General features: G+C 39.2%; 2 protein-coding genes and 1 pseudogene across 5 annotated transcripts; 1 reads left to right on the plus strand and 2 right to left on the minus strand.

The window, feature by feature from the left end:
• Positions 1 to 129: 129 nt before the first annotated feature.
• On the minus strand, positions 130 to 2,231 carry LOC111787546 (pentatricopeptide repeat-containing protein At2g13600 pseudogene; annotated as a pseudogene).
• Positions 2,232 to 3,209: 978 nt separating this feature from the next.
• On the minus strand, positions 3,210 to 5,518 carry LOC111785347 (tetraspanin-3-like). The gene is made up of 2 exons (XM_023665760.2): positions 4,971 to 5,518; positions 3,210 to 3,674 (listed from the first exon to the last, which is right to left on the minus strand). Exons 1-2 carry the CDS (start codon positions 5,481 to 5,483, stop codon positions 3,330 to 3,332), a joined length of 858 nt encoding a protein of 285 aa, XP_023521528.2. The 5' UTR covers positions 5,484 to 5,518; the 3' UTR covers positions 3,210 to 3,329.
• Positions 5,519 to 6,589: 1,071 nt separating this feature from the next.
• LOC111785346 (interactor of constitutive active ROPs 3) lies at positions 6,590 to 11,765 on the plus strand. 4 transcript variants are annotated; one of them, XM_023665755.2, is made up of 4 exons: positions 6,590 to 6,857; positions 8,097 to 8,202; positions 9,375 to 9,546; positions 9,960 to 11,765. In XM_023665755.2, exons 2-4 carry the CDS (start codon positions 8,183 to 8,185, stop codon positions 11,574 to 11,576), a joined length of 1,809 nt encoding a protein of 602 aa, XP_023521523.2. In that variant the 5' UTR covers positions 6,590 to 6,857; positions 8,097 to 8,182; the 3' UTR covers positions 11,577 to 11,765. The 4 variants fall into 4 exon arrangements, with proteins under 4 accessions (XP_023521523.2, XP_086977918.1, XP_023521524.2 ...); XM_087121792.1 differs by lacking the exon at positions 6,590 to 6,857 and adding an exon at positions 6,892 to 7,042; XM_023665756.2 differs by lacking the exon at positions 6,590 to 6,857 and adding an exon at positions 7,440 to 7,578.
• The last annotated feature ends 636 nt before the right edge of the window (positions 11,766 to 12,401 follow it).

The raw sequence follows: 12,401 nt of genomic DNA on the forward strand, positions 1-12,401 counted from the left end.
TTTCGTTCTCTTCTCCAACCGATGTGGGATCTCACATCATTCTTTCACGCTCTTGTCAAGGATTAAGAAATTCTTCATTACTGAACATGTTCCCAAGATACTATTCCCTCAATAAAATCGAAGAACAAGTTCAACTGAAAATGGATTGAGTCATTCATTTATCATATACATCTTACTAAAATAATTCCACTACTAAACAAATACGATGGTTCATCTCTCATCTTAAAACAAGATTTTCATTTCCAACTAGTCTATCAGAACTTCAAACAAGAACTCCATTCCATCATCGGCATTAAAACTCAACAAATTCAAGTGCTTTTGATGCATGTTCAGGTCCTCTCATATCCAAGTCCAGTTGGTTAAGTTTTGAATAAATCTCACATGATTTAGGATGAGTAGCATCACCAACTGAGAAGACATGCGCTTTCTTATCTATCTCAATCCAGCTCCACCCTGCACTTTTCCTTACCCTTTTTTGTTGCATTTGTTTTCTAATATCAGCCAACTGTGTCCATAAACCTGCTCTAGCATAGATATGAGCAAGAGTTACATAGGGTGCAGCATTACTTGGATCCATCTCGATGAGTCGATAAGCTACCTCCCTCCCGAGCTCGACCACTACATGAACTTTGCAAGCACCTAAAAGGGAACACCACATTACGTAATTAGACTCATAAGGCATTTTCTCCATCAATTCCTTAGCTTTTCCTACATGCCCATTTCTGGCATAGAGATCAATCAAACAAGCATAATGATCAATTTGAGGATCTAATCTGTATTCACTGCCCATTTTATTGAAATATTCCACTGCCTCATTTAGTAATCCTGCATGGTTACAGGCAGTTAAAACTGCAGTAAAACAGACATGATCAGGCAAGAAACCTTCTTCAGTCAACAAACTCTCAAAGAGCTTTAAGGCATCTGAGCCTCTACCACATTGAGCAAACGCCATTATCATCGAAGTCGACAGCACACTGTTCTTCTCAACCGTCTGATTGAATATGATAAATGCATCATCAACACTGCCACATTTCGAGTACATATCTAACAAAGAACAGACCACAAACACATTATTCTCTGATCCCATTTTTGTAACTAGAGAATGCACTTGCCTTCCTTGTTCAAGTACTGTTAGACTCCCACAAGCATTTAAAACACTAGTTAATGTATGATCAGTTGGGCTCAAATTACTAGCTCTCATCTCTACAAACAGTTTTAATGCCTCTTCCCCATACAAGTTTTGAGAAAACCCTGATATCATAGAATTAAATATGACATTGTCCTTCACATTTGCCTCATAAAAGAGCAGGGCAGCTTCTTCTATTCTTCCTAGTTTTGAGTAACAATCAATAGCGGAGCTAATTACAAAACTGCTAAAAAGAATAAAACCAAGTTTGATAACATGAGCATGAAACAAAGTTGTAAGATGATTCGGAAGTTCATCCTTCAGACTTGGGCATGAACTAATAACAGTGGCATAAGTAAAACAGTTGGGTCTATCCTGAGTTACCAACATATTCTTAAACATCAAGATGGCTTCCCTCCCAGCCCCATTTTGGGATAGCCCAGATATTATAGAGGTCCAAGAAACTTGGTCATGAGTCTTCATATGAACGAAGATCCTTTTTGCATCCACAATGGCATTACACTTGGAGTATAAATTAACCAATGCACTGTTCAAATATAAGTTATCTTCAAATCCTATTTTGACAATCTGCGCATGAATTTGCAGACCCAAAAACAAATTAATTGTTTTAGCACAAGAATTAAGAGCAGAGCAGAGAGAATACTTGGTCAATTTCGCTCCCAAGCTGCACATTCTGCAAAGTAACCCAGTGCTTCAGAGGCATTAACACGGTTGCCAAATTTCCTTTCCTTTTCGCTGAGATTCTTGTGCGGACGAAAGTTGATAGTATCATAGCAAGATGCTCGTAACATTTGAAATCCAATGGTTGCCTGGAATTCCCTGGATTTCAGCTCGCCGGAAATTATAAACAGACCAAAGAAAGAGAAATTGCCGATCGCGGCCGAAACAGAGTCGAACCATAGCAAAAAGTTAATGGAAAACTCAACATCAGTTGATCATTCGTACTCGGAGAAATGCTTCCCGACTGGAATTTTCCTCCGCCGAAGAACGGTGCAGTCGGAGGCTTCGAGTAATTAGGTCTCTCGATATCACTTTGTACTGATTCTTCTCCACTGTGACGGCGATGAGGGTTTATTTTCTTCATTTTTTCTTTAAAAAAAATAATAAATAGTGTTTTAAATATAATTTGGTTTTTCAATTTATCTCTAATTTAATCAAATTATTTTTATAAAAGTAATTAAAGAAATACTACGGAAAATATTGTATTTTCTAAAAATACTCCTTGACCATTTTTATTGTATATGATAATAATTAATTTAGATAGTGACCCTTTAATTCCTCATTATTCATAATAATAATAATTATTATTATATTTTTATTTATAACGTCGGTACGCTGAAGATCGGTCATGTAGATTCAAAGCAACTACAAGAACGAAGAACAAATATATTCACGTTTCAATTGTAATAGTTCGAGCCCACCGCTAACAGATATTGTCATCGTCATCATATGTGAGAAAGAAGTTTCCACACCCTTGGAATGAGTATTTCGTTTATAATCCACAATCCACCCCTTTGGAGGCCCAGCGTCCTCGCTAGGACACCAAGCGGTGTTTGACTCTAGTACTATTTGTAACAGTTAATGATTTTTTTCATCGTCATGAAAAAATGTCGATGTTTTTCGAGTTATGCAACGACCCAGATCCACCGCTAGCAGATATTTTCCTCTTTGGACTTTCCCTCTCGGGCTTCCCCTCAAGGCTTTAAAATGCGTCTACTATGGGAAGGTTTCCACACCCTTACAGAGGGTGTCTTGTTCTCCTCCCTAACCAATGTGGGACATCACAATCCACCCCCCTTCGAGGCCCAGCGTCCTTGCTGGCACTCTTTCCTTCCTCCAATCGATGTGGGACCACTCCCAAATCCACCTCCCTTTAGGGCCCAATGTCCTTACTGGCACACCGCCTCGTGTCTACCCCTTTCGGGGAACAGCTAGGGCCCAGCGTCCTTACTGGCATACCGCCTCGTGTCTACCCCCTTCGGGGAACAACGAGAAGGCTAGCATATCATCCGGTGTCTGGCTATGATACCATTTGTAACGACCCAGATCCACCGCTAGCATATATTGAAAAATCATAAATTGTTGTGATATTCTAATGCTATCATTTTTCTAAATTAGTACCCATGTCAAATTAAAAGAAAATACAAACACAAGCGTTTTATTGTGTCTTACAAATCCTTCCTCAAACGTTAAACCAACCCGGTTTTGATTTGGTCATGCGAGCAGTACTGGCAGGTTCATTATTGTCAATGCGACGATTGTTTCGAAAAGCTGCATAGCCAATAACATAAGAGATGACGAGAACAATCAAAACGATGATGTTGACGACCGAGACCTTTCTCCAGCTCTTCTTGAGATTGGCTAGAACCCCAGCCTTGCAAGAGTCACAAGCATAGCAAAGTTGGTCTTGGTCATTGCTCCACCTCCCACAGTCAGGCTCGCCGCCCACCACCCCTCCTCCCACATCCCACGCCGTCTCGTTCACATATACATATCCACAAACTGTGGGTGGCTTGCAGCAACCAGACTTCACACATATAGCAACCAAGTTAATGAATGATATCATGTTTCAAGAAATCAAACCATAATATAAACTATTTCGATCGTTGTATATGTTCATGGGTCTATTCGTTGTGTCGTTAGCTATGGTTCTATTTGTGTCGCCATAGATGTCTTTCAAACACCTCGTGTCAGTACTTAACGATCCATGACTCGAGCCAATGTTAGTCGTATTTGTAATTGTTGGAAGAACTCCATATTGCATTGGCTATCAACTTTTCTTTTGTTCTATCGTTTCAAGTATATCATTGGAGCTTACCGAGAAAGGTACTCTATTTTTATAATCTAAAAGATTACAAGATATGGGTCAATAAACTATGTTCAATAATCACGTTCGTGCCTATCATCTACGAATACAGACTAAAAGTATATCATTCACAATATAAGTGTCTCATGAACACAATGATCAGGATCTAACAATCTCGTTCGATACCACAATTCTAGAATTTGGTCCCACGTTTCTTTTTCTACAATGGATAAGATTCTAATTTCATTTGTTCTAAAAAGATCGTTTTCTAGCTACAATCGACCGACCATATGAATATGCATGCACGAAACAAAGGAAAAAGAAAAGAAAAAATAAAATAAAATAAGAATATTCATAGGAAAAAAAGACACTTTTTTGCAATAAAAAAAAAAAAAAGGAATATAATAAAGTTTTTTGATACTTTTATATTATTCTCTTTACACGCTCTCCCGATCCCTTCAAATGGTTTAAAATATTCTACATTATCTATTATTTTGTGCGAATACGTTGGTCGATACATTTTTTTAGACCTAATCTAATTATTTAAATTGTCAATTTTTTCAACCCGAACAAACTTTGTTAAATAATGAACCCAATTCAAACATAATTTTTCTGGGTTGAGTTAGTTCGAATCATTTATTCAAATTTTTTTAAATAAAAAAAATATTAATTCATAAAACATTTATTTATTTATTTTCAAACCTACCCTTCAATTTAAATATAAAATTTGAAAAATTAATTAAAAATTATTTTGAAGAGCGATGGAAAATAAATAATAATAATTATTAATAAATTTGGGTAACCAATCTAACCCATCACTAATAAAAGAAGGTGGGCCCGGGGGGATCTTAGTGGGCCGGGACTTTCGGCCCATCACTAATAATAACACTCCACATGCAACAAACATTAAACAAAATATTAAATATAATCAGTTTGATTATCTAAAATATTAATTAATAAATAAATAAATTATATTCTAAAATAATTATTTATAAAAAAAAATCCACGTGTACGTACCTCGACCGGAGTGAGATGTCTATGGTAAAACATATCAACGGTCTCCGGCACACCGTTGACGGTTCTGACAATTTTCCGGCATGAACCGGAGTCTCTAACACAGGAGCTAATCTTAGCCCAGTAGGAGTCATCGGCGACCCGGTCCCTGAGCCACCCAGAATAGTCCTGGAGATAGTAATCGAAGTAGGCGCGGTTGGGGAGGGGGCGGCCGGAGCCCCGCTCGGTGACGGCGTAAGCGAAGATGATGAAGCCGACGAGGGCGCCGATGACGAAGAACATGACGAAGAGGTAGAACCACATTAGGAAGGTGTTGCGGTAGCAGGCGCCGCCGAAGCCGGCGAGGGAGACGATCATGACGGTGACGCCGATGCCGATTAGAGGCCACTGGAGGAACTTGAGGCAGTCGGTGGTGTTGGCGCGGCTGCTGAGCCAGATGCCGCCGCCGATGATGGGGAGGGAGAGGAGGAAGGTTAGGAAGTTTAGAAGGCCGATCAAGTGGTTGCTGGCTCTCATGGTGGACGAGAAAATGAATATGGGTCTCTGCTATTGGTTCGTTCTTTCTTATAGAACCACCCGTATTCATAGTCGGGGGCCCAATGTTTAAGCTATATTTGGGCTTTCTTGATGGCCCATACTTGAGTTAATGGGCCATTCACTTCCTCAAGCTTCATGGGCTTTCTTTGCATCTCGTTCTTACCGTTTGGCCCATAATCCAACTCTCTTCCACTCTTACGTTCGCTAATTAACCAAAAAATCATTCATATACAATAACAAATACTATTTCTATCGTTATCGTATATACAGGTCTGTACATGGTCTGGATTGGGTTTAAGAATTTTCGTATAGATTGGTAATCCAACAGAACCCGAAAATTTTCACAACCCAACCCTCTCTTTTGAATTGGATTCAGGTTGTTAAAAAAATAATTTATTTATCACGTTTTATAATTATTGAGATTTAAAAGATAATTAAAAATTCACAAACAAACACAAACTTATTTATAATTATTTAAAAAGAACAAATTGAGGAATCAAGAACCACAAACGAAAATAATAACATATTAACCTAGTTTAATATTATCATAAAACTAGACAACTACAATATTGATAATTTTTTAAAATGATTTAAAAATAATAAAGATAGGAGGATAGATCATAAAATTAAAAAAAAATAATAACAATAAAAAGGATGAATAGTTTAAAAATATTATATATATAATAATAAAAATAAAAAATATTATAATTAAAATACTGCCATAAAATTATAGAGCTCTAAACTATTAATATATATATATATATATATATTATATTATATTATGATATAATAATATTTAAATAAACTATCTAATTTTGTGTCAAAGGGTTAATTTCTAAAATAATAAAAAATAAGTAAATCCATCATTCATGTTAAACTTCTTAATATATTTTATAGGTTTTTATTTGGATCGGGTTAATCTGAAATTTGTGTTCCATGAACTTGAAATCGAATCTAGTCGGTTCAGAAAAATAAACCCAAACCAACCGAAAAGGCTAATCCAACCCAACCCAACTCGAAAGGGTCAAATTGTCGATTGTATGTAACCCCTACACTAAACACCTATTGAGTCCTATTTGAGGGTTGTTTTTGAAGGCGAAAGGAACCTGATTTTGAGGTGACCAGCATCATAGTGGAAGAGTGGAAGTTGGAATTTATTGGGCGGAAACGACAAGCCGCTATATTGCTAATCCACACAACCAAGCTTAAAGAACAAAGGATAGAAAGAAGAAAGAAGACATCGAAATCCGGGCGAACCAGAACAACCTCTGCTCTTCTGCTCTTCTGCTCTTCTTTATCCATTATCACTGCCTGACAACATTCAACGAACACCAACACCACCACCCTTTCCAGGTATGCCTTCTGGGTTCAATGTTTCAATGTTCCACTGTTCTTATCCATTTCCTGTCAACACCCATCTTGTTTTTTTGCCTCTTTCTGTACCTAAACAGAGTTCAACACAACCTCATTCATGAGTTCTTTTCAATATGGCTTTGTTCATCTGGGTTTCTGTAAAGTGATTTGCTTCTTTGAAGCTCGTGAGTATGTGGATCTCAGGCTTTTGCTTTGACCCTTTGAGTTTTCAGCTGTTTCTATTTGTTTTCTGGGAAATTTTTGTACAGAGCATGTTGAATGAAGCCCCACTTTCCCAAAACCATGAAATTCGTTGGTTTTTTGGAGACTTATTAGGAACATTGAGTTGGGTTTATCATGATTTCTTAGCATTAGATGTAATTAAAAAGTTAACAGCCTTTATGATGATGTTTCTTGTCGGCTTGTTTGTGTTAAATGTCAAAACCAAACAGTAGACTTTTTGTACCTACTGCCCTTATTTCACGGCCAAACTGGAGGAACAGCTTGACATTCATAATTAAACCTGTTGGTTTCAACTCCAATTTTTCTCAAACCTTTTTCTGTGATCCAAGTTCGTTAGAGAGAGGAACGAAATATTTCTTATAAAGGTGTGAAAACCTCTCCCTGATAAACGAGTTTTAAAACCCTAGAGAAGAGGACAATATCTGGGAACAGTGCAAAACCCTCTCGCATCCAAACCAGCATAGCACAGGCAACAAAGGTATGATACACCTCGACTATTCTCACAGGACAGTTGTTGTGATGTCCCACATTGGTTGGGGAGGAGAACAAACCACCACTTATAAGGGTGTGGAAACCTTCTCCTGGCAAACGCGTTTTAAAGCCTTGAGGGGAAGTCCGAAAGAGAAAGGCCACTAGCGGTGGATCTGGATCGTTACAATTGTTTGGCTCAGCTCCGTTTAACTGCTAAGATAAGTAGGTAGCGGTCATAGATTGAACCTATTCCTTTGGTCGCGTGTGAGTTCGAATCCTGAAAAGATTACCATATAAGTTGTTTACTACAGATTTGAACACCTTTTCCATTTAAATTTAGTATGAAATGTGTGAACATACGCATTGATTACAAGGTAAGTGGCAATTAATGGTTTCATTTCTTTACCCATTCTGGGTTGAAATGTGATGATAAGGACCACAAGCTGTTCATGATCTGCATTTATTTCCTTAAGGTCACTCCCATTGGATTCCTACTCGCTCATTGTTGTGGTTTTTTTATTGCAGAGTTGCAGGGTTGGTGGGTCAGGAAGCATTGAAGGAGGATAGTATAGGCTTAAGCTTTAATTCACTTACTTTTCAAAAGGGTAGCGATGCAGACCCCAAAATCAAGGTAAGTTTCAACAAATCCTTCATCAACTTGCTTTTTTGACTCTATTATTGAAGTAGTTCATATGAATGTAGGTAATGTCATGCATGTTCCTTGGCTGTTCTTCCCTTTACGATTAGAGCTCTTTACTTGTATTAGTTTTTCTTACTTGAAAATGGGGCTGGCAATTCACCTTTTGACTCATTCCTTTGGTTGAGCGTTCTTTGGACGTTGATCAAGCAAGGGATGTGAAGTGGGCTAGTCCCTGGAAAGGCTTGTTCTTTCGACGTTGGGGCTGACAATTCACCTTGTGACTCGTTCCTTTGGTCGAGCGTTCTTCGGACGTTGATCAAGCAAGGGATGTGAAGCAGGCTAGTCCCCGAAAAGGCTCGTTCTTCTAACGTTGGGGCTGATAATTTCACCTTGTGACTCGTTCCTTTGGTTGAGTGTTCTTCGGACGTCAATCAAGCAAGGGATGTGAAGCGGGCTAGTCCCTGAAAATGTTTGTTCCTCTGACGTTGGGGCTAACAATTTCACCTTGTGACTCATTCCTTCGGTCTTATGTTGATCAAGCAAGGGATGTGAAGTGGGTTAGTCCCCGAAAATGCCTATTCCTCTAACGTTGGGGCTGACAATTTCACCTTATGACTCAAGTGGGCTAGTCCCCAAAAATGCCGGTTCCTCTAACGTTGGGGCTGACAATTCACCTTGTAACTCATTCCTTCGGTCGAGTGTTCTTCGGACGTTGATCAATCTATCATAGGCCGTCATTGTGAGATCCCACATCGATTGGAGAGGGTAACGAATGCCAGAAAGGACGTTGGGCCCAAAAGGGGGTGGATTGTGAGATCTCACTTCGGTTGGAGAGGAGAACGAAACATTCTTTATAAGGGTGTGGAAACCTCTCCCTAGCAGACGCATTTTAAAATCTTGAAGAGAAGCCTAGAAGGGAAATCTCAAAGAGGACAATGACGGCTAGTGGTAGGCTTGGGTTATTACAGTCATGGTCGGGTTCCAAACCTTTTGTTTTGTTTGGTCATTAATGTTCTTCTTGTTCTGTTATTTAGTGTTTTATTCATCTTATAACATCATCTGTATATACTTACTTGTTAGCCATTTATTTGAATCCAACAGTCTTTTATGAGTTTGTAGACCATGCAAATCATAGGCAATCAAACAATTTCTTTCCTCAACAGGAATTCCTTCTCAGAACCACCTCAAAAGGTTTCTCCACGAGTTGCTCGGAAACTTCGTCCCGCTTCTCTGGAATGTGATTCTGCTTCCTCATCCCGAACAAATAATCGAACCATTAAAGAACGAAGCCCGAAAGTCGTCGATCGAAAGTCACCTAGAAGCCCTGCAAGCGAGGTAATATTACTTGTACCTCTTGGTTCTTGTTCAAAGTTGAGCTTCATGCACCTCCATTAATCTTGATAGAAGTTGGATTCTTATAAGAAATCGTAATCGCTCTCACGTCAGTTGGAGAGGGAAACGAAACATTGTTTATAAGGGTGTGGACACCTCTTATAGCTAACGTATTTTAAAAACCTTGAGAGGGGAAGCCCGAGAGAGGACAATATCTGCTAGTGGTGGGCTTGGGTTGTTACAAATGGTAACAGAGCCAGACATCAGGTGGTGTACCAATGATGACACTGAGCTTCGAAGGGGTGGTGTGCCAGTAAAGACGCTGGGTTCCAAAGAGGGGTGGATTGTGAGATCCCACATCGGTTAGAGAGGGGAACGAAACATTTTTTGAACTTTATTTCTCGTTGCTACTTCAGAAAAAACGTCCAAGCAAGATTTCCGAGTTGGAATCTCAGGTTTGTCAGCTGCAAGAGAATCTAACCAAAGTGAAGGATCAGTTATGTTTATCTGAATCATGCAAGAAGGAAGTCAAGCAAGAGGCCGAGGAGGCCAAGAATCAACTAGAAGCCATGGCCTTAAAGCTTCAAGAGTCACAAGAACAAGTACTTGAGCTATCTACTTCCAAGGAAGCTCATGTCATAGAACTACAAGAGATATCACTCGAACGAGATCGAGCTTGGCAAGCCGAGCTTGAGACGATTCAAGAACAGCACAAACTCGACTACGCTGCGTTGGCTACTGCAGTGAATGAGATTCGTCAGCTGAAGATCCACCTTGAGATGGTAGCTCAATCCAAAACAAAAAAGATCAAGCTTACGGACTCCGAAAATAACGAACTTGATAGCTTGAGAATTCACCTTGCAGAAGCTCTTTGTGTTGTGGAAAGAATGAAAAACGAGCTTGAAAGTTGTCGAGAATCCGAAGCTCAAGCTCGGTTACTTGCTAATGAAACTCTAGCACAACTAGAAGACGCCAAAAAGCGAGTCGAGGAGCTTAGATACGACGGTATGGAAGCAATGAAGGGGTACCATTCCATTGCTTCACAGCTGGATGAATCAAAGGCACGGATTAGCGTGTTAGAAGAACTCGTTAGTAAACTCAAAACCGACGTTGCGAATCCAGCAGTCGAAAACGAGAAACAGGGAGACCATATTGATGAACATTGTTGTCTCAAATCAGAGATAGAACAGCTGAAATCTGCCTTGGAAATGGCTGAGACAAAATACCATGAAGAACAAATTCAGAATGCAGTCAAGATAAGAACAGCTTATGAACAAGTTGAGCAGATTAAAACCAACATGAATTCTAGGGAGTCTAATCTAGAGCAGGAGCTGAAAAAATCGAAGGTCGATATCGACGAGTTAAAGGCCGACTTGATGGATAAGGAGACCGAATTGCAGGCTATCTCGGAGGAGAACGAGCAGCTGCACACGAAAATTCAAAAGAATCTATCGAGCCAGAGAGAATATGAACTCGAAAGAGAGATTAAGGAATTGAAGGATCATCTTGCAGTGATGAAGTCCAATCTCATTGACAAGGATAGACAATTCCGTAGCGTTTTGGATGAGAACGATACGCTAAAACTCGATATAAACAAAAGGATAATGATTCGAGCGAAAGCAAACGATGGGACTACAGAAGTTGAGGACACAACGACTGTCGAACAAGAGGCTCTCACAAGACTTGGCGTTATGATGGAGGAGACAGAAAAAAGTAACAAGAGGGCGGCTCGAGTGTCCGAACAGTTGGAGGCTGCACAGGCTGCAAATGTCGAAATAGAAACGGAGTTGAGACGGTTAAGGGTGCAGTCAGATCAATGGAGGAAGGCTGCAGAGGCTGCAGCCGCAATGCTCTCTGCTGGAAACAATGGCAAGTTCATGGACCGATCGGCGTCGTTGGACAGCAGCTACGACTCGGATTCTGCAGGAAAAATGAACAGGAGTTGTGCTGAAATAGATGATGATTTGCTGAAAAAGAAACATGGGAATGTGCTAAAAAAGATAGGGGTGCTGTGGAAGAAACAACACAAATGAAAGGGTCAGGGCCAGGGCCATGGCCAGGGCTTGGCATGTCTAACTCTGCTTGTGGGGCAGTTTATTTTGTTTTGTTACTCATGTACTGTTGATCTTGATATCATATGAAGCTCAAGAACACTACCCTATTTAAATTTCGGCAACAATGTAAAGTGACCGTCAATTTAGCTCGAGCTTAGTTTAACACAATCTTTGAACCGATCTAGCCTATCTTAGTTTTCGATTAACTTTAGCTCTACTCGAACCAAACAATACAATTTAAGGTTGGTTTGATAGAGGTTTTTGAGTTAACGACCCATGTCTAGGATTCATATTAGGATTCAGCACCTGTATGTCCCAACATTCTACTGTTTCACTTGTAACATGATCACGTTAGTTACTCATTTTCTTTTTTTAATCGTAATATTTATTTATTAATTATTATATAATGTTTTAATTACTTAAAAAATTATATATTGATTTTTGTCCTCTGACAAATTCTCCCTCCCGACTCCTACGTTGGATTTTGTCTGTTGAGAGAGACACCAAAACAAAATCCATCCTGAAGTTGCTGCTCATGCTTGTCTCTAAATCCCAATATATATATATATATATATATATATATATATATGTATATATAATTTTAAAAAATCCAATGCCTTCCGGTTCGGCTCGAGGCTACAAAGTCAACCTAAAATCGGTCCGAGCTCATTGACCAAAACCCATTATACCAAAGACGTAATCTATGGCTAATAACGTCTACTTTGGTTAGCCGAATTAGATTGACTAGTCTGGTCTCAACTCAATGTAACATCAATACATTCGTTAGAAACTCCAAGATTCGAA

Source organism: Cucurbita pepo, chromosome 2 (genome assembly GCF_057944985.1).
Source record: "Cucurbita pepo subsp. pepo isolate OVF chromosome 2, ASM5794498v1, whole genome shotgun sequence".
NCBI classification, from domain to species: Eukaryota; Viridiplantae; Streptophyta; class Magnoliopsida; order Cucurbitales; family Cucurbitaceae; genus Cucurbita; species Cucurbita pepo.